This window comes from Anser cygnoides, chromosome 5 (assembly GCF_040182565.1).
Source record: "Anser cygnoides isolate HZ-2024a breed goose chromosome 5, Taihu_goose_T2T_genome, whole genome shotgun sequence".
Lineage (NCBI taxonomy): Eukaryota > Metazoa > Chordata > Aves > Anseriformes > Anatidae > Anser > Anser cygnoides.
Genome location: NC_089877.1, coordinates 59,718,627 through 59,736,536, shown reverse-complemented (window position 1 = coordinate 59,736,536; position 17,910 = coordinate 59,718,627). Strand labels below are relative to the sequence as shown.

Here is a 17,910-nt window from a genome sequence, read left to right as displayed (position 1 = left end):
GTTCTCCAGCCATTAAGGCATGGAAGTTGCTGGGTGTTGACCAATGAATGGTTAGTGGAAAAGAACTGCTGTGGGGCGAATGGTATGAGAAGGGAGCCTGTCCTCAATATGGGGATGCGACAAGGATAATTAAGTTATGTCCTCAATATGAGGGATGAAGTTAGGCCCTCAGTAAGAGAGAGCTGATGTTATGTCATCAATAAAGTAGTGGCAGTTCCTGATCCTAAAAGCACCCTGGTGTCCGTGTGGTCTTTATGCCACATCGGCTCCCTTGGTGCTGGCCTCGGAGCCTGTGGACGTGGGAGTGCTCTCGGTGCCTCCGTGCCACTGGCGGCTGGGTCCTGGTGGCTGTGCTGGTGGTGGAATGGGGCCTCTCCTCTGGCTGGGCCGGCACAAGAGCACAGTGCTTCGAGGGAGACAGTTCTGAATGGCAATGAGGGTGTGCGGGAGGGGAGGTGCCCAGCGCTGCCGGACGCTCACTCCTCCTCTTCCTGCCTTAGCCCCACTTCCAGCTCTTGGAGACGCTGCTCTGCGTTGGCTTGTGCCTGAGGCTCGTACTGGTGCAGCAGCCAGTGCAGGCAGAGCCCCAGTGTTCCCTGATGGCACTCACCCCTGTGCAGGGGGCTCCCCACCTGGAGAGCGTGACCTCTGCCTCCCCACGGTCATCCTGGGCAATGCCGTTGGACTCCCAGGGCATGGTTTGCCTCAGGTTGCACAAGTCCCCCCTTTAGACTCCACACAGCACACCAGCAACAGACGGCACTGTGGAGGGTGCTGAGCTATTCTCATTGCCCTGCTGGAGGAACAAGGACAGGCAGCAGAGCTTTAGCTCCGAAAGGAGCGCAGTTGGAGCCCACGGAATCAGCTCCACAGCAAAATGCTCCCCGATGCTGTGGCAGCCCAGCTGTCAGCACCTCATGCCTGCCTTTCCTGACCAAGTGTGGTACAGACACTCACAGACAAAACATTTGTTCAAGCAAGAAATATATTAGCATTTTTGTAGAGGCCAAGCTCCCGGAGTGAGTGGACACGGGGCAAGAGCCAGATGGTCACCGTCCAGCTGGTAAAGAAGTCTCTGCTTCAAGCCTCCCTGCAGTGGCCTCTTCAGCTGCATGGGGTGTGCCTCCCCCAAGGGTGGTTTGGCTGTGGAGAGAACACGGACGAGCAATTCCCACTGCCGACTGAGCAGCATCTTCTCCATGTCCAGCACGCTCAGCTCTGCAGCACGTGGCAAACAGTTATCTTTGTAGCCACCGTAGTCATCACTGGTTACTACGCTTGGTAGACTGTCCATACAAGGACCTTGCCGCACTTGGCAGTGGGTTGCTGCACAGAGTTTTCCCATCCTTTTCTGTGTCCTGCATTCTCCCGTCTTCTTTCTGTGGTGGGAGGTCATTGCCTGCTGTCAGCAGAGCGCCCCGCAGAGCTCTGTGCATGAAGACCTCTTTCAGTTCCCAAAGGTCAGCAGTCTTGTGAGCCGATCTCGCAGCTCCTGGAATTCACGAAGCGCCCGGGCATGGACAGTTGGCTCCTGTGCCATGTGCTGGAAGAGGTTGGGTGGTCTGGACGTTTGGAAATCTGGGGGCAAGATGATGATCCTAGGCATTGCCTCGTTTCCAAAGAAGAAGTGGTCCAGGCGTTTCTCCACTGTGCAGCAGTGCAGGTACTGCATGATGTCATCCATCCGCTGCAAAAAATCCCTCCTGTGCCAGCTTTCCAAAGGGATGATGGTCAGCAGGTGCATAACAACTGTCTTCAACATATAGGTGGTAAAATCATTGCCCACCAGGATCCGGGCACAGAGCTGCATGCATCTGAGGTGGAAACTGTCCTGCTGCGCATTCGCGGCTATGTGCCGGAAGAACTTCATCTCTGCCACAGCGCAGCTCTGTGGCCAAATCGTGTCAGGGGTGAAGATAGCCTCTGTCTTCTGGCTGCTCAGAAAAATGTCTGAATTGCCTTGTCGAACCCCAAGCATGATCTCAGTGAAGAGGGTTCTATTGAAGACATCAATCATACGAAGCCTGCAGGAGCGTCTGGATGGCAGCACACGAATGTGTCTTCTGGCCGACTCAGGGAAAAATTTATAAGCTCTTTTCACTAATTGCTGGAACCAGTTGAAGGTTTTATGCACATCCAGGTAGGAGTCAGTGCACAGTGTCTGTAGGAGGTTGGGCTCCGGATTTCTTCTCAGCTCCTCCTCAGGTTGGTGAAGGAAGCACACCATGTTCCCAAAGTTCTGCTCCCTCATGCACGTGCACACCAGCTCCACGCGAATACAGGAGTTCCTTGATGGCAGCTCCTCTTCATTGCCCAGCTCCAGGTGGAAGAAGTGCCCACGAGGAGCCGTCATGGGCACGAGCAGGCGATAGACAATAGTGTTGTTGTCATGGGGACTCCAGCCTTCAAAGGCACTACCCACTCCAATGGGTGGATGCAGCACCGGATAGAAAGTGTTCATCAGGCTCCATCGCATGAAACGGAGGAGGTCTCCCACCATTACCTTTATCATTTGACAGTTGAATTGGATGCTCTGCACTGGCCACTGGATTCTCTCTGCAAAAATCCTCCCTTCATCCCTTCCTTCAACAGGATTTCTCTCGTTATTCTGCTGCTCATCGCTGCTGGAGCTCTCCTCCTCACTGCTGCTTTCATCTTCCGGGATATCTCTAAGGAGCAGCCACAAGTTCCAAAAGTACAGGAGAGCAACACCACCATAGGCCCAGAACAGCCAGTGCTGCAACTCAGGTAAGTGCGGGGCTCCCATATGCGCCCAGCTCTGCTCCTTCTCCCCCGCCTCAATTTCCAACAGGAGCTGCATCATGCGTTCTTGAAGCTCCTCCGTACGCTGCCGCATGTACTCATTTGTAGCTTCATCTAATTCGTAGCCAACCTTCGCTGGGCTATGGATTAAGCCCAGGAACGTCAGGACGAAGAAAGTTGCCAAAACCATGGTCTGAAAGAGGTGAGAGAGAAGCAGGTCAGTGGGGCTGGGTGGGAGATGGATGGCGGCTGAGGGAGATACAGCAGAAGCCGCAGGCCCCTGGGGTCAGGTAGGAGAGGGGGCGAGGGAGCTGGGAGGCAGCAAGAGCAAAGAGGCAGCTGGCGGTGACAGCCGCGAGCCCTGCCCCGAGCGGGTGGGCCCTGGCTGCAGGCTTAGCAAGCCCTCAGGGGGCAGGCAATTGCGCCCCAGCCCTGGCCCATCCCAGTCTTCCCCCCGGTACTGCACTCACCGATGGCTCAGGCCAAAATGCAGCAGTGCTGCCTGCGGCTGCCTTAAAAGCCGCCCCCCATTGTGACACGTCTTCTTCCCCCATTGTGACACGTCCTCTGATGTCACCTGCGCCCCCGCCCCGTCACAGGACCCCCGCCCCGCCCTCGGTCCCCACCGCGGCATAGCGACTCCCAGCTGCCCTGGGCAGCCCAGGCCCTAGCGTCACACGAATGCAGAGGCACGTGGCCAGACGGTGCTCCCCAGAATCCCTTTGCATGTCCCACAAATGGCGCCCAAACAGGGACAAAACCAAAAAAGGAATGAATAGGGACAGGCTAGCAGAACAGGCACCAGGACAGGAACAGGGACATTGATCGCCTCATGAAGATAGGTTCGGCCAAACTCAGCAAACCGCTCAAAGAAGCTCGTATTGAAAGTTGCTGGAAATAGGCGCACTGGAGCTGAAAAGAAGCTGAAGCTGAGAGAAGCGGACCCGCACACACAACTGCCCCTCACTGGCCGAAGGTAAGCAGTTTCGCGCTATGGGGAATCGTATGACCTTAGAAACAAAAAATGTCCTGGTAACCTTACAGCTTATTCCCTTTATTACGAATCAGACAGTTTATGATCCTGAAACATGGGACCAAACTGAGGTCAAGGTGTGGGACTCTGCTACTAAAAACAATAAGGTTGTGGCAGGATTGCTCGGCACCTGGCGAGCAATATCTGAGGTCTTAAAGAGCCATGTGGGACCACAATCAGGGACGTGTGGCCAGATAGCGAGGGAGCTGCGGGCTCATTTACTGATCCGCCTGCTATGCCATCGGCCCCTCCGCTGCTACAGCCAACGCAGGCCTTTGCTGTTACGCCCCATGGTGACCTGAATGTTCGTTTTGATCCAGGCTCTATAGGCCCCGAAAAGGAGCCGGATCTGTTTCCCTTCGATCCAGGAGGAATAGGATACATAGGGCCCGAAGGCTGAGCTGCTTAACAACTTAAAGCGAGATATATTGTTCCCATGACTAGCCCTGGAACTCTCCGGTGTCTGTAATCAAGAAAAGGAATGGAAAATGGAGACTGTTATATGATCTGAGAAAAATTAATGAAGTCATGGAAGATATGGGAGCACTTCAACCGGGATTGCCATCTCCAGCTATGCTCCCCCACTCATGGACATTAATAGTAATAGACTTAAAGGATTGTTTGTTAAACACTTGCCAGAATTTGGAAAACTTTGCTATGTTTATGTTTCAATTGATACCTTTTCTGATTGTATTTTTACATCTGTTCGTGCAGGAGAAAAGGCAAAGGATGTGTGTAAACATCTTCTGTCAGCTTTTGTGAAATTAGGAGTTCCAAAAATGATTAAAACAGATAGTGGGCCAGGATATGGGGCCCATGCACCCCACTTTTTTTTTCAGCAGTGGGGTATTCAACATCTGACGGGTATACCTCATTCTCCCCACGGGTCAAGCAATTATTGAACAGGCCCATTGTACCCTGAAGCTATGCTTCTAAAACAAAAAAGGGAGGGTAGGGGTGTGACCCCCAGGGAAGGATAGCTAAAGTATGCTATGTTCTTAAATTTTTAAATTGACGGACAGAAGAAAGTCCTTGCATCTGTCCATGCAGGAGAAACACTCCGTAGCCAATAACTTAGGCTCAGACGAGGATCTCAGTGAAGCAGTAATTTATTCGCGATTGCAATGGTGGGCGTCCCACAAGCAGGAGCGCACCTACTGGTTCCAAAACACGGTTTATATACTTTCTGATGACAGGACCCTCCCCTGTTTCCCCACTGAGCGGGTAATCCAGGTTCACAATCTATCTATATGCTTCACAGACAATGCATGGCCTTCAGTTGCCGGCCTGTTAAATTTCAGATTTCTTTTGACTTTTTTACTGTTTGAAGTTTTACTGTACAGTACTGTACTGTACATTACAGTTTTACTGTAATGTTTCTTCACTTATCTGACTTGACTTAACACCGTGATTTTCACCTAATTGTTCTAAGGAGTCTGGTTGTCTGCATTTTACAAGGTCGCCTGCTAAGTTTTCTTATCACTGCAAGCATATCTCAATACCCCATTCCTTACCTTTAAACAATGTAACTCTGCAAAACCAACATTTTTATTCCCACATGGGGAAAGCAAGCACCCTGCTGGAAGATGGAGCCATTTGCTTCATCAGAGATAGTTTTTGGGCTTCCTGCACTCAGATGTAGATAGCTTCATAGCTATGTGACCATGTTTCCAGGCTTTTTTTTCCCCCCCTGGGGGTACTCCCAGGGGAAGATACTTTTTTTTGTTTGTTTAAGAGTTAAAGCTAGGATTATGTGTACTCCTATGACTCCGGGAGCTGGGACCCTAGGTCTGATCTTGGTTCTTTTATTTGGTTGAATCTTTTCTCCTTCCACACTTAGCAGCATGCACGCATGGAAAGCCACCAGGCAAGCTGCGCTGGCCAGAGAGAGGACAGAGCAAAGAGCCATCAGTGCTGCTCATGGCAGGATGGCTGGAGACAGACTTCATTCTCCTTCCCAGAGGCACCACATTTATACTCACCTTCAACACCTTCTTTGGCCTTGTCTCTTTGCAAGGACATCACATTCTGGAGCCTCTTCTGGAACAGGCAGGAGCTACATAAAAGCCTTCTCCAGAACTAGAAGCCCACTGTTTTCATCACACTCTACTTCTGTAGGAATGTCTCCAAGAGCTTAAGAGCTGTGCCTCAGGTACCCTAGGGAAAAAAAAAAAAAAAAAAAAAAATCAAGATTTTTTGGCAGCTGAAGCATCGACATAAATGGATGACATTAAATTGTCCTGAAAATTATACACTTAAAAAACAGAAATGCTTTAAACACGGCTTTTGCTTCTAATTTGGCAGTCTAAGTTAAGTGTTTTATATGTTTTGGGTAAAAATGTTATAATATTAGTGACACAGTTAAGAATAATGGGTCTTTCAATTTTAAACCATTTATATAGAATTGTTTAAAAAATTGTCTTTGAGAAGGAAATTACACTGGGACTTAGCTCAGCCATGGCTTTCAGTAGAAACAGTCATTAGAACTCAGCATGGGGGTAAATTTTGAATTTAAACATACTTGCTAAAATTTATATTGCTGGAAAGCCAGAAAGTTTCAGCAATGAAGGCACTGTAACTCTAGGTACATGTTCCTACATGGTTCAGTTTGAGCTTGACAAGAGACAGGCAAAAAAGCGTTCTTCTATAGATAAAAAATTCAGACAGAGCAGTCAGGCTACCAATAAGTAAATAAATAAATAAAAATCAGTCTACAATCAGATACAAATCCTCTTACTGTCAGCCTGACGCTTCATGTTCCTGTCCTAAAGTCCTTTTGAGATGGAGAGAAGGATGACACCAGATGCATGTTTGCATCAACCCTTGCTCACACGCCCTCTCTCTTCACAGACACCAGTTTGACATGGAAACCTCAATTTCAGTGTATAGGTAGCAAAACCAATTACCCATGGATGCACCACATAACAGAGGAACTGATCCCCCATGCCTTTCTGGAAGGCAGCTGAACATTGCCCTTACCATACAGGTTAGTCTTCAACTTATGTCTAACTGCAATAAGAGAAAAAACAGATTAGTGAATCCATTTTCCTGACTCCTAAGGCAAAAGATCTGCAGGATAACAACACAGATTCCCCAGTAAACATTTAATTCAGCTCCATAGTCTTGCACCAGGTAAGTTTTCCACTGAGCCCACAGCTAATATGGCTCACACAGTTTAGCTGCCCAGGCTTAGGACGAGTGCTAGATGGCTCTCCTTTTTCTTCTTTAGATTAATTCTGTGCAAATTTTCATATTGATTTTCACAGAAGCAGAAAGAAGTCCTTAAGTTGCTATGTTTGTAATGTTGACTCTTCAGAAAATTTTAAAAACTTAGCATGTAATTGCCTCTTTTTAGTTCAGTTAATCTCAACCCATCACCTCGCTGGCGATGTTTTCTTGCATTAAGTTTTATTAGGGTTTGCTGCTGGCTCTGCAGAAACTGTAACATGGACACAGAATCTGCTGACACACAAACCTTTCATAACAAGTGACACAGCTGCTACTCCAGCACTTCTTTGGAAAGTAGTAACATCTTACATGACTAATTGATTAGCATGGAAAAGGTGTCTCTAATTTGCTGTTCTATTGGATACACAGAATAATACAACTCTTCACTAACACGAGCAGGTCCAACAGATGAGATGTAGTTAAACTGTAGCTCATACGAAGTTATATATTGAAGGACACTAAACTCTGCCTTAAAGAAAGGATGTTCCAAGGCATCAACCATGAAACTTTCTATATATATATTTCCAGATGATCCTGTTGCTTCCCTTAAGAGTACAAACACACCAGGTAAGCAATGGAAGCTAAAACACACTTGTTTTTATACTAAGTGGCCAGTCTGAAGCCTACAGACCTCATACTGCCTGCAGCACCTTTGGACTATGGAAGAGGTCCTAAGATATAGGACCATCCCTCAATCAAGTCAAGTCTCTGCAGCTGGAGCAATGACAGGGACCCTTCCTGGACCAGGACAAGCATCCCAGCCCTCAGGAGACCAGGCCGCCACTCAGTCTACAACTGCAGCTGCAGATGGTGCCAGGCTGTAACCATTCCTCAAGACCTTCTTACTGCTTTAGAAAGGTGCACAAGAGCAACAAAGGGCCTGCACCACAGCTGCTTCTGGGCCTGGCACAAAGTGAGACATCAAGACCAACACATACATACAGGCACATGGAGCTGTTCCTGGGCTTGGGCCAGAGTAACTCAAGACCATCTTTGGAAGAGATCTGCAAGCATCAAAGTGGGATGTAATTTTGTTATTGACTCCTGGGCTCAAGTCAGACACATGTATTAGCCCTCTCCCATGCTTTGGAAATCCTGACCACGAACTTTAAAATGCACTAGCTAAAAAACAGACTGGGGGAAAAGAGGAGGTGAGGAAAGAGAGGAGTCTCAGATTTCTTTCTGTCAGTGAATCTGCTCCAACCCTCCCCTCAGCTAACTACTCTCCTTTTTTCAATTACACGGTCCTCCTGTGCTGAAGGTTTGAATAGGAGGCTCACCCCTGAGTATTTGGGCTTTAAAAGTAGCAAACCATCACTGCTGACGTTGAGCAGATAGACAGATATATGCGGAGATAGGAGCAGATTTCAAGGAGAAGCTATTGGAGCAATTACCTATTAGTAACTTAACCTCTGACATCTTTAAGCACTTCATTTATTCATGAAGGGAAATCTACAATCTGATACTAGCAATTAAAACTAAGCAGCTTCTTAGAGTGCACTGAAGGGAACCCGGCCTAGCCTTCTAATGCAGATTTGGCACTTAAGGAACAGTTTGTGATCCCCCAGTACCCATTTAGCAATGCAGAGCTGTCTGCTAAGATCCAAAACAAGCTGGGCAAGCAGGCAGAGGTAAGAACCCCCAGGCAGCAGCAAGATGGTGACCCAAGCGTTTGTACCTTCCTCATGATTTCCTCCAGCCAGGGAATGCCCTGTAACCACCACTCACCCATACTCTCATGCAGGGAACACAAATGGAGAAAAGTCGTTCTGCATCAGGACAGGCTCTTCTTCCCCTCACGCAGTGGAAATTCATCAGCTTCATTCAAAAGAGTTGCATCAGGTGGGAGAACAGCACAGCCCCTGAAGGTCAGTGGGGCAACATCAGAGCAACCTGGGCACTTCAGAAATGTCACTGCTACACATTTCCCACTACTGACAGAGCAGATTTGGGTTGGGCACCCCAGGGAACACACTGACTGAATGGACTTACCATCAGTGCAAATGCTTGGGAAGCATCCGACCCTCTTTGCTTCAGGCACCATCTAAAGAGAGATGCCACACAACTATTCATTTCCTCATCACCTGCAGGTTTGCAAACTTTCATCTATTTCTCAGGCAAAAAACATGCTTTACTTTATAAACACACTTTATAAATTCTTACCTCTGCTACAGGACTGGCCGTACTCGGTTGTATCCCTTCTACCTTTCTTCTTGCTAGATAAAAATGAACCAGACTCCTCTTGCCTTTTCTTTTATGATAGGGGTATTAAGAAGCTCAGGGGAAGAAAGATGCTGTGTGCCACTGATCCAATTAGAATTCCTCTTATCTGACCATGGGGGGCCAAAATTGCTCACAGCATCCCAGATGCACTGGCAGGCAAAAGCTCTGCTACTGCTAGAGGTACTCATCTGTTTACTTTATTTCAAAACCATAACTGCTACTTCATTTTGGAAGAAATTAAAGTTATTAGGTTATTTAAAACCCATTTTAACATAAGGAAGGTAATTAAATCAACTTCTCAAAACTTAGAGCATCTGTGCGTTTTTAGCCAACAATTCATTTTGATATTGCTTTATGAAAGCAGTTCTCCTCAGCTGTACTTCCTAATTGTGTAGCATTTATTTTCAAATGCAGCTCAGGTTAACCACAGACAGTAGAAAGCCCTTCACCTAAAGCATCCATCTAACTGCTTGAGTGTGGCAACAGCACAGAAAAGGCTACAGTTTTCCAAATCCTCGTATGAAGAGGAAAAAGTTGCTTCTTTAACCAGTGCTATAAGCATCAAAAAACACATCTCCCTCAGAACATGAGTGAAGGGTCCCACATACAGGAGTATGAGTGGCTGTAGCCATCGTAATTATCCCTGTAATAAATACTACTTTCATTTTCAGAGACCACAATTTGTGTTTGCACTGTAGCTCCTTGCTACAGCCATTTGCATTCAGTAATCAAACAGCTCAGGGCAATGTTTTGTCCATAATGAAGAGCAGCAGTTGACTCTGTACTGCTGAATCTAATTTCTATCAGAAAAAAATATAATTGCAGCCTTACTTTAATTTATAGTTAGAAAACTGGAAGCCATCAATATAAACCAATTTGCACCAGAAACACTTAAATTTTTCAAGTGCTGTTTGAGCTACAGATCATGCAAAAATCATCTGGATCTTAATTATATCAATCTCACTTATCTTCGTCTCAAGTGAGACATAAGCTAGACAAAGAAAATAGAATAGACTTATCCAGTTACTAATTATAAATCTTCTGGAAAAACGAGGCCTAATCTTACTAATTTGCAGGATACAGGATTCCAGTCTTGCTGTTTTCAATCAAGCAAGTTTGTGATTTCTCTCTGCTAGGAGCAGAAATCCACATTTAATCAGCATAAACCTAATGCCCCCTGTTGGTTATATATAGCTAAATACATAGCATATACACATAGGGATTCCTCCAGCTCCTAGTGCTAAGAAAAGCGTTGTACGGAACATTTTAAATCTTACATTGGCAGAGAGATTATGCTCCAGGCTCACCTGAAGGCATTTCTCACCTCCTCTATGAGTAAGGAGCCTCATCCTCCTGCATGGGAAGCTTTTGTGTCTGTCCCAGTGATGGGAGCGTCCTATAACGACTTGTCCTGAGGCACAGAACCTACACATGGTAAACTGGAGCCATAGGGCCTGGGCCCTCTGGGTTACCTGTTAGAGAAAGTAAAAAATGCTAATTTGGGGTCAGTTATTTCAAACAAACAAACAAACAACATTTTCTTAAGCTTTTCTATAACACTTTTTGACAGTTTCTGAGGAGACACCCAAACTGAGAACTAACAGCATCTTCATCTGCCTAACTTTTCTGCAGTTACTTTATCCTAAACATGGAATTGCCCTTTATTAAAAATAAATAAATAAATAAACAAACAAAAGAAATTTAACTTCTTCATCAAAAAGTTCATTGTCCAATAGCTTGTTTTCTGTTGACCGAAGGTGGGGTGAAACACTGTGCCCAGCTCTGGACAGCACAAGATGCTGAGATGACTGCTACCTGTGGTCTCAGGAGCAGTAGCAGAGACAACATCACCTCAGAGGTGGGAATCACTTCTGCAGGTGGCGGGAGGTTCTTTGTGCCCATCTCTGGACCTTTGCCTTTCAGCAAGGATTCCTGCCAGCCGCCCACAGCTGCACACTCCCTGTCCCTCCTAGATAGCAGATGTGTCAACAGAGGACAGTGCCAGGCTGATCCTGCATGGCTGGCTGAGCATCTGTCCATCAGAAAGGCTGTATGGAAGTATCACTATGTAAGTGATAAACAGCTTCTACCTACAGAGCAGAGCAAAACATAAAGACCATTGCCTTGTATTGACCTAGAAACAGCATCAGAATTGAAGATGCATAGCAGGAATTACCGTCCTCCCATATTATGCTGCAAATGGTGTCATTAAAGTTGTTGCATTTGTGTGAAGTGCTGTCACAACTATTCTTCAAGCCTGTGATGCCACAGACTCCTGCTTCATCAGAAAGGTGACCCAGAGCTGGTTATCAGCAAATGACAGCCTTTTCCTGGAGACATATGTGGTCTCCACCGTGCAGATGGCTGAACCGCCCAGAGCCTCGGTGACTTTGTGTGTTATGCTGTGAAGCTGCAGCAGAGCCAGGAGCAGGAGGCATAAGTCCCATTTCATTCCTTTACCTTAACTTCTGGAGCCACTGCCTCTCACTGGAGGAATTTTGCCTCTGTCCTCAGGTTAAAAGCATACCAGTGATATCAGGATTAGAACTGAGGGACAAAATAATCTGTTTATGAAATAACAGAACATTAAAATGCACAGGAATGCCAGGAGGAGTTTTGTGACTGCTGGTAGCCCAGCAGATGCCTACTGCTGAGCAATCATGACTCTGCCTTGGGCTATTCCTTCACCATTTCCAAGAAAATGGAAAGCAGGCACATACCCACACAAAACTCTTCTCCCTCAGCCATGCCATGCCCAGCTGAAACCAGGACCTTTGGCTTGTCCTGTTTGATCAACAGCAGAATTATTTCTTGCTGGGGGTTGCCTTAACTCTCTGCAACTGGTTGGCAGAGACACTCCTACCCTTGATGGGCACAGCTTTTTCTCAAGCCACCCATTTCAGGTCACGCCAGGTTGTAAGTGGCGGCACATCCCTGTGGCACCAAGCCCCCCAAGGCTCCCAGGACAGAAGCCTGTGAGCCCCCCATGTGCCACCAGCCCCTCGGTGCCATGCAGGGCACCACGTGTCACCCAAGACCAGAGGTACCAGAACTCTCCCTGACCCTGAAAGGTCTCTGGATCTGTGGCTTTCTGCACATCCACAACAGCCACTGCCAGTGGCATGGGGATGCTCTCCCTGGGCAAAAATCCTCTCAAGAGCTCAGCAGGGGAATGGTACATGCAGCTGCTGCAGTGCTGGTGAAAACAGGTCAGGGTTACATAATTTTTATGATTACCTACACAATTGACCAAGGAGGAGATTAGGCTGGTGTTCATTCAGTCACCAGGCTCTCATGCTACCTTGACAGAGAAGCAGGTTTCAATATTGCTCCCTGGGAGCAAATGCCTGTGAGCAAAGCCTCAGAGTACCAGACCTTGAGTCACCTCAGTCCTCTGCTGGGTTTGTCCAAAGCCAAGTTTCAAACTCAAAGTCTCTCCATTCCCCCCGTCTCTGGCATAGATGAGCTGTGCCAGAAGTGTAAGTGATAAAGCATAGGGTTTCTCAGTTACAGCAGCACATAAAGAAAGATGGCAGGACTGAAATTAGGGTTTAAAATATGGGTAACTTAGAAGCAAGCTTTAAGCATTTCTTTGAATCAAATCTGACAAAGAATAATCATAGATACGAGTTTGAAATACCCAGTTGTTCCTTCATCAAAAGGAAGTGTAGTCTCCTCTCCGCCTTCAAGCTGAAGCAGCCTACATTAGATGATTCTTTGGACATTCATTATTGAAACGTATACGTTACTGTGAACCAGCATTATGTGGATAGAATTAAGTGTTATTTCAGGTTCCTTAATAGAGGTTTGTGGATCTTTTTGCTCTTTCTTGCATTCTCCCCTCCCATCATTTAAAAAAAAAAAAAAAAAAATCAAGAAAACTCATCATGAGTAGAAGGAAGGAGAGCCATTGAGAAGAGCAATTGAGTTTATTTAAGTGATTTGCATAATCCAGGGTGACTTTATTCTGTGCTGGGGAGCCTGACGTTAACCTTGTAAGTAGCCCTTTGTGACCACTGGGACCATGAAGATAAGAAGAGCAACGCTTTTAAAATAGAAATATGGGTTACATCTGAAATATTCACACAAATCTTCCTTTGAGACCAGAAGGAGGGAAGGAGAATCCAGCCAAACAAGAGCTTAAAAAGCACATGTGGTGCACTACAAATCTATGTGACCGCTTAACAAAATTGGAAGAAAGAGAGCAAAGAAACACCTGCAAAGCAGCACTGAGAATTGTGTGTAATGCAAGCAAGTGATGGAGAAACTTCTGTAGCCTTTAAGGACTTCAAGCGAAGCACAGAATGCTCAGAGTTGGCTTGCCTTGCTCTCTGCTTGATTTGAATTTCAAGCTCTGATGTACAAAAAGCTTTGTCTCAATGAAAGGTTTTGAAGTCCTGCAGGACTGACTGCCTGGATGCTTTTGCTTTGAAGCTCTCTAAAGCCTCTCCTGTCATCGCTGTTTCACATTAAAATATATATTCTCCATTGCAGGACCTCGCAAAGAGATTTTCAGCTGTTCAATTCCCTCCCACACTCTCAGTCATATTGTTTTCTTCAGGATCTAAGAATATGCAGATTTAATGGAAGGATCTTTAAAAAATAATGCTTTCCTTACAGGAAACAATAAGCTAAAAGCCATTTGTTGTCTCCTGCTGGCATATTTTTGCCAACAAGACAAGAAAACATAGAATGATCAGAATGCTGCATGCTGGAAAGCAAAATTGTCTGCCTCTTGCAAATCACTCTTTTGTCCTGGTTACATCAGCTCCCAACATTTTTTTCCATGATTTCAGCTGCCTTCCAGTTGACTCCCAAGCCCAGTCCCACAAACGGAGCAGAAGACAGCAAATGTAGGTTGTTAACATCACCAGGCTCTGCTGTTTCCCTGAGCCCTGCATTTCAGGGTGCTGGCCCTCACCTGAGACCAGTGCTCCCGGTGACAGACACCAACAGCCCTTTCACCCTCCTGGCTCCCACAGAATAAGGTTGCCTCTACTTTCTTTTTGCAGTCTTTTCTTTATTCCTCCACCTCATGCTGCTACTCACCCCACTCTCCTTCTGCTTTCCTCCCATTCATCACTTAAACTCCTGATCTGTTGCCTCTTAAACCTTTCTTTTTAGATGTAACAACCTCCACCTTCCTGGCAGTTATTTTGGGATCACCTGTGACCCTGAGCTCAATTCTTCATCTTGTTCCTCTCCGTAATTCTGTCTGTCAAGAGCTGCAATTTCACCCTAACAGACCCCAAAGTGAGCAATTCCCGTATGCTGCAGTCTCTTCTCACATGGGCTATCACAGCCCTATTTCTTACTGAGTACAAGAAATTAATGTTTAAAAAAAAAAAAAAAAAAAAAAAGGCTTCCAGAGTCAGCTGAGCCCTTCAACCTTCAAATTAACACGCCCATTCCAAACAGAGGTCATACTCTGAGGACCTGTTTATCTTTCTTTTCTGCTATCCCTTCTTCATTTTATTTCTGGAAGCTTTGTGTTGACTTTGACATGTGTTCAAAGAACCGCATTTCCAAAGGTGTGAGCAGCATGTCAGAATCACAACACACCTTTCTTAAAACAGATTCAGCAGTGCCCACATTTAGATCTATCATGGCATAGTAGAAACACTACAGCTTCATAGTCAGTAATGCACACACAAGGAGGGAATGGGTCTGGTTTCTTGCTCAGCCACCTCTGAATGTGCGGCCAGAATGACCAAGAAAGCATTTAGGTGGGTCAAGTTTTCAGTCTGGTATATGGCTTGAATCAATAGCAAAATACATTACATGTCCTAGCAACAAACACCTTCTTCAAAGTGTAATGAGCATCATTTTTTTTTTTCCAAAGGATATCTTCTCCTGGCTATTCAATACAAATAATGAAGAATGAGAGACTCCGTTTTAAGCATTAGTACAACAAATGCAAGTCAGTATTAAAGAGCCAGAAGGGCATTTATATCCCTGTAAACAGATAATTCAGTTTAGAGACTGGTTTTGAATTTGTTGGTGCTTTCTTACACGATTGTTTTCTCACTTCTTTTTGTCTTAGTTTTGTGTCTATCTTTCAAGTAAATAGAGAAGCACAATGGATTCTGAAAACTGAACTACACTTGAATGAACCAGCACACTCACCTAAGGGTATGATGTTTTTCCAAAGGAGGAAGCATTTCCCTCTTTCATGTTTTAGATAATGAGTAATAGCTATCACCAATTCTAGGAAGATCTTAGGCAAAACATTATGTGTTTCAGAAATGTAAATACACCACTGTGATTCATGAGCTGGCATAATCAGATCAGCAAAGAGGCACATCAGTGAGGAACAGCCTTTCTTTTAGAGATAAGAGCAACTTTAACCACAGTAAGAGCAGGTGTGTCTCCAGTTACTCCACTGCCTTTGTTTGTAAGGATGAATTTCACCTGTTGTTGAAAAGTAAAGAGTGCACCTCTGCTTTTAATGAGTAAGATTTACTAATCCCACCCTGTGCAGTATAGAGACTCAATGTAGAAAGTGTTAGCTCCATTTTTTTTTTCTTCAAAGCTTCTTCTCTGTTTTCCTTTACTCCACCTACTAACACACACCCATATCCTGAAGCTCCAAGTCATTCTTTATGTTCTGAAGCCCTGTTCAGGGCAATAACCTCCATAATTTCCTTAGGTGTTAACACTGAATTACCACATTGCAACATCCCAGCTCTGCTGCATTCCCAGTTCTCTGGGAGTTTGTCACACTGGCTTCACAATCTGGTTCTTTGCCAGCCCCCATGCCTGCTCACCCGTCATTCCTGCTCTATTCCTGCTCTCTGCACCTTTCGTAATGGTGAAAATGCTTCTTTGTTGCTGGTGGGCTGTGCTAGGTATTTGAGTGCAACATTCCTTTATTTTTCTTCCCCTGCTGCCAAGATGGGAGCAAGGTCTAATAAAGTTATTTGCTATTAAAGAAGGACCAGCTGCAAAATGTATTCTCTGCTTTCTCAATCTCCAAACCCAACTATAGGCCCCCTCCTCCACCAGCCTATCTTCACATAGACCCCTGTGTGCTTCCCCCTTGGCTCCAGAAATTTCCTTTCATCTTCCTTCTCTTATCCCCTCTTTAAGAAGCTATCCCTACACCTCCTTCTCTTCATTTTACCAAACCCCATTTCAGCCCCATAAATCTCCCCAGGCAAAACAGGAGCTCCCCTTCTTGCACAGGACCAGAACATCACCCAGTCCCACTTCAGTGCTGCAAAGCAACTTCCATTCCCTCTCCCCAGCACTCACGTATAACCTGCCATCCTCCTGGAGATGAAATGACCCAACTGCCTCCAGCACTTAAATCCATCCAGCAGCTCTCAGTAGAAATCATTTGAGCAGCTCTGTTTTATATCCTTCTGAGGTTTCTTAAACTGCTGCCCAGCTTTGATTAACTTGTCAAGCCATCAGATTTTCTGTATTACTCCCTATTCCCTTGCTAACACAGCTTGCTTACTGTTGTTAGCTTTTGACAGCTGCTTTGCGTTGAGGAGACATTTTCACTAGGTTCACGGGGATATCTTAAGCTTTCCCCTTCAGCTAGGAGGCCCCAAATAACTCAGAACCTGTGTGCAAGGGTGACACTGGTTTATGCTGATTTTCAATTTCCTCCAGTTTTCTTAGCTCAGAGCCTCTCAAATGGCAGATTTTGAGGAATTAATATGAATCTGGACCATAAGTAAAATTTGCCGGAAACTCACCAAGCTCCAAGACAGATGATGTCTTCCACATTCTTGCAGGACATCTCATATTTCTTACTGCTTTCCCAGGCTCTGAGGGAGCAGCGTGTCAAAGATGGCACACAATCCTGCCTGGGCCGTCAAAGGCAGAGGCTGAGTACTGCTTCCTGCTGAGCAGATGTCTATAAAAGAACACAGAAGACCTTAATAAACAATAGAAAAATTGGTGGACTTGCTTGAAGAGTGCTAGTATAAAATAGGAGGAGCCTTACTTACATCCTTCTGGGATTCCTCACGTGGATGACCTGTTCTAACTAACTTAAGACATCTGTTAGGGCAGCAAATCTTAAGTTACAGTTTCCCTTTTTGAAAGGTTCTTTGATTAATTGTTTTCCTCAGTTATCAAACTTCCATTTTTGACTGCAAAATTGAGAAGAAGAAGAAAAAATATTAATTTTATCTAGACATCTTGGATATTTTCCAGCTAGACTAACACAAATGTACATACACCACTCCAGTTCCACTGATGTGAACAGGACTAATCCAAATAGCATCACATAAGGGTAGAAACCTCTCAGTGCAAGTTTATTTAGCCATCTCCAGATACATCTTTTCCATCCTAAGCAGTATCTGGGTACTTCTTCAGCCAAATCACACGCCTTTACCCATGGAGGAGGTGTTTGTCCTGCTTGTCGCTGTACCAAAGCAACTTGATTGCACCAAGCAGGAATAGCACTGACCATGTCTCTTGGCCAGGGGGACACAACCTCAGGGGGTCCACCGGCTGTTTTTAATATGAAGGTTTTCGAGACTTATATAGCCAGATGACCCCGTGTAGTTGCTGTAGTGGTCTGAACCATTTCATTAAACTTTCCACTGGCCTGCTGCTACCATACACTTCTTTACACTCACCTGGTCCAAATGCTATTCATGCCAGAATGGTGCTTGGGGATGAGGAGAAGGTGCAGGGATGTTTCT

At 45.7% G+C, this 17,910-nt stretch overlaps 1 protein-coding gene and 1 long non-coding RNA gene across 3 annotated transcripts; both read right to left on the bottom strand.

Annotated features, from left to right (window-relative positions):
- Window positions 1–598: 598 nt before the first annotated feature.
- On the bottom strand, window positions 599–6,727 carry LOC136786288 (inositol 1,4,5-trisphosphate receptor-interacting protein-like 1). 2 transcript variants are annotated; one of them, XM_066998469.1, is made up of 2 exons: window positions 3,234–3,671; window positions 599–2,956 (listed from the first exon to the last, which is right to left on the bottom strand). In XM_066998469.1, the coding sequence occupies exons 1-2, from the start codon at window positions 3,315–3,317 to the stop codon at window positions 1,448–1,450; spliced, it is 1,593 nt and encodes a 530-aa protein (XP_066854570.1). In that variant the 5' UTR covers window positions 3,318–3,671; the 3' UTR covers window positions 599–1,447. The 2 variants fall into 2 exon arrangements, with proteins under 2 accessions (XP_066854570.1, XP_066854572.1); XM_066998471.1 differs by lacking the exon at window positions 3,234–3,671 and adding an exon at window positions 5,779–6,727 and having other exon boundaries at window positions 601–2,956.
- Window positions 6,728–6,747: 20 nt separating this feature from the next.
- Window positions 6,748–17,488, bottom strand: LOC125184941 (uncharacterized). Its single transcript, XR_010832026.1, has 3 exons — window positions 17,209–17,488; window positions 16,954–17,114; window positions 6,748–10,719 (listed from the first exon to the last, which is right to left on the bottom strand). It is a non-coding gene; the product is annotated as an uncharacterized lncRNA (long non-coding RNA).
- Window positions 17,489–17,910: the final 422 nt, after the last annotated feature.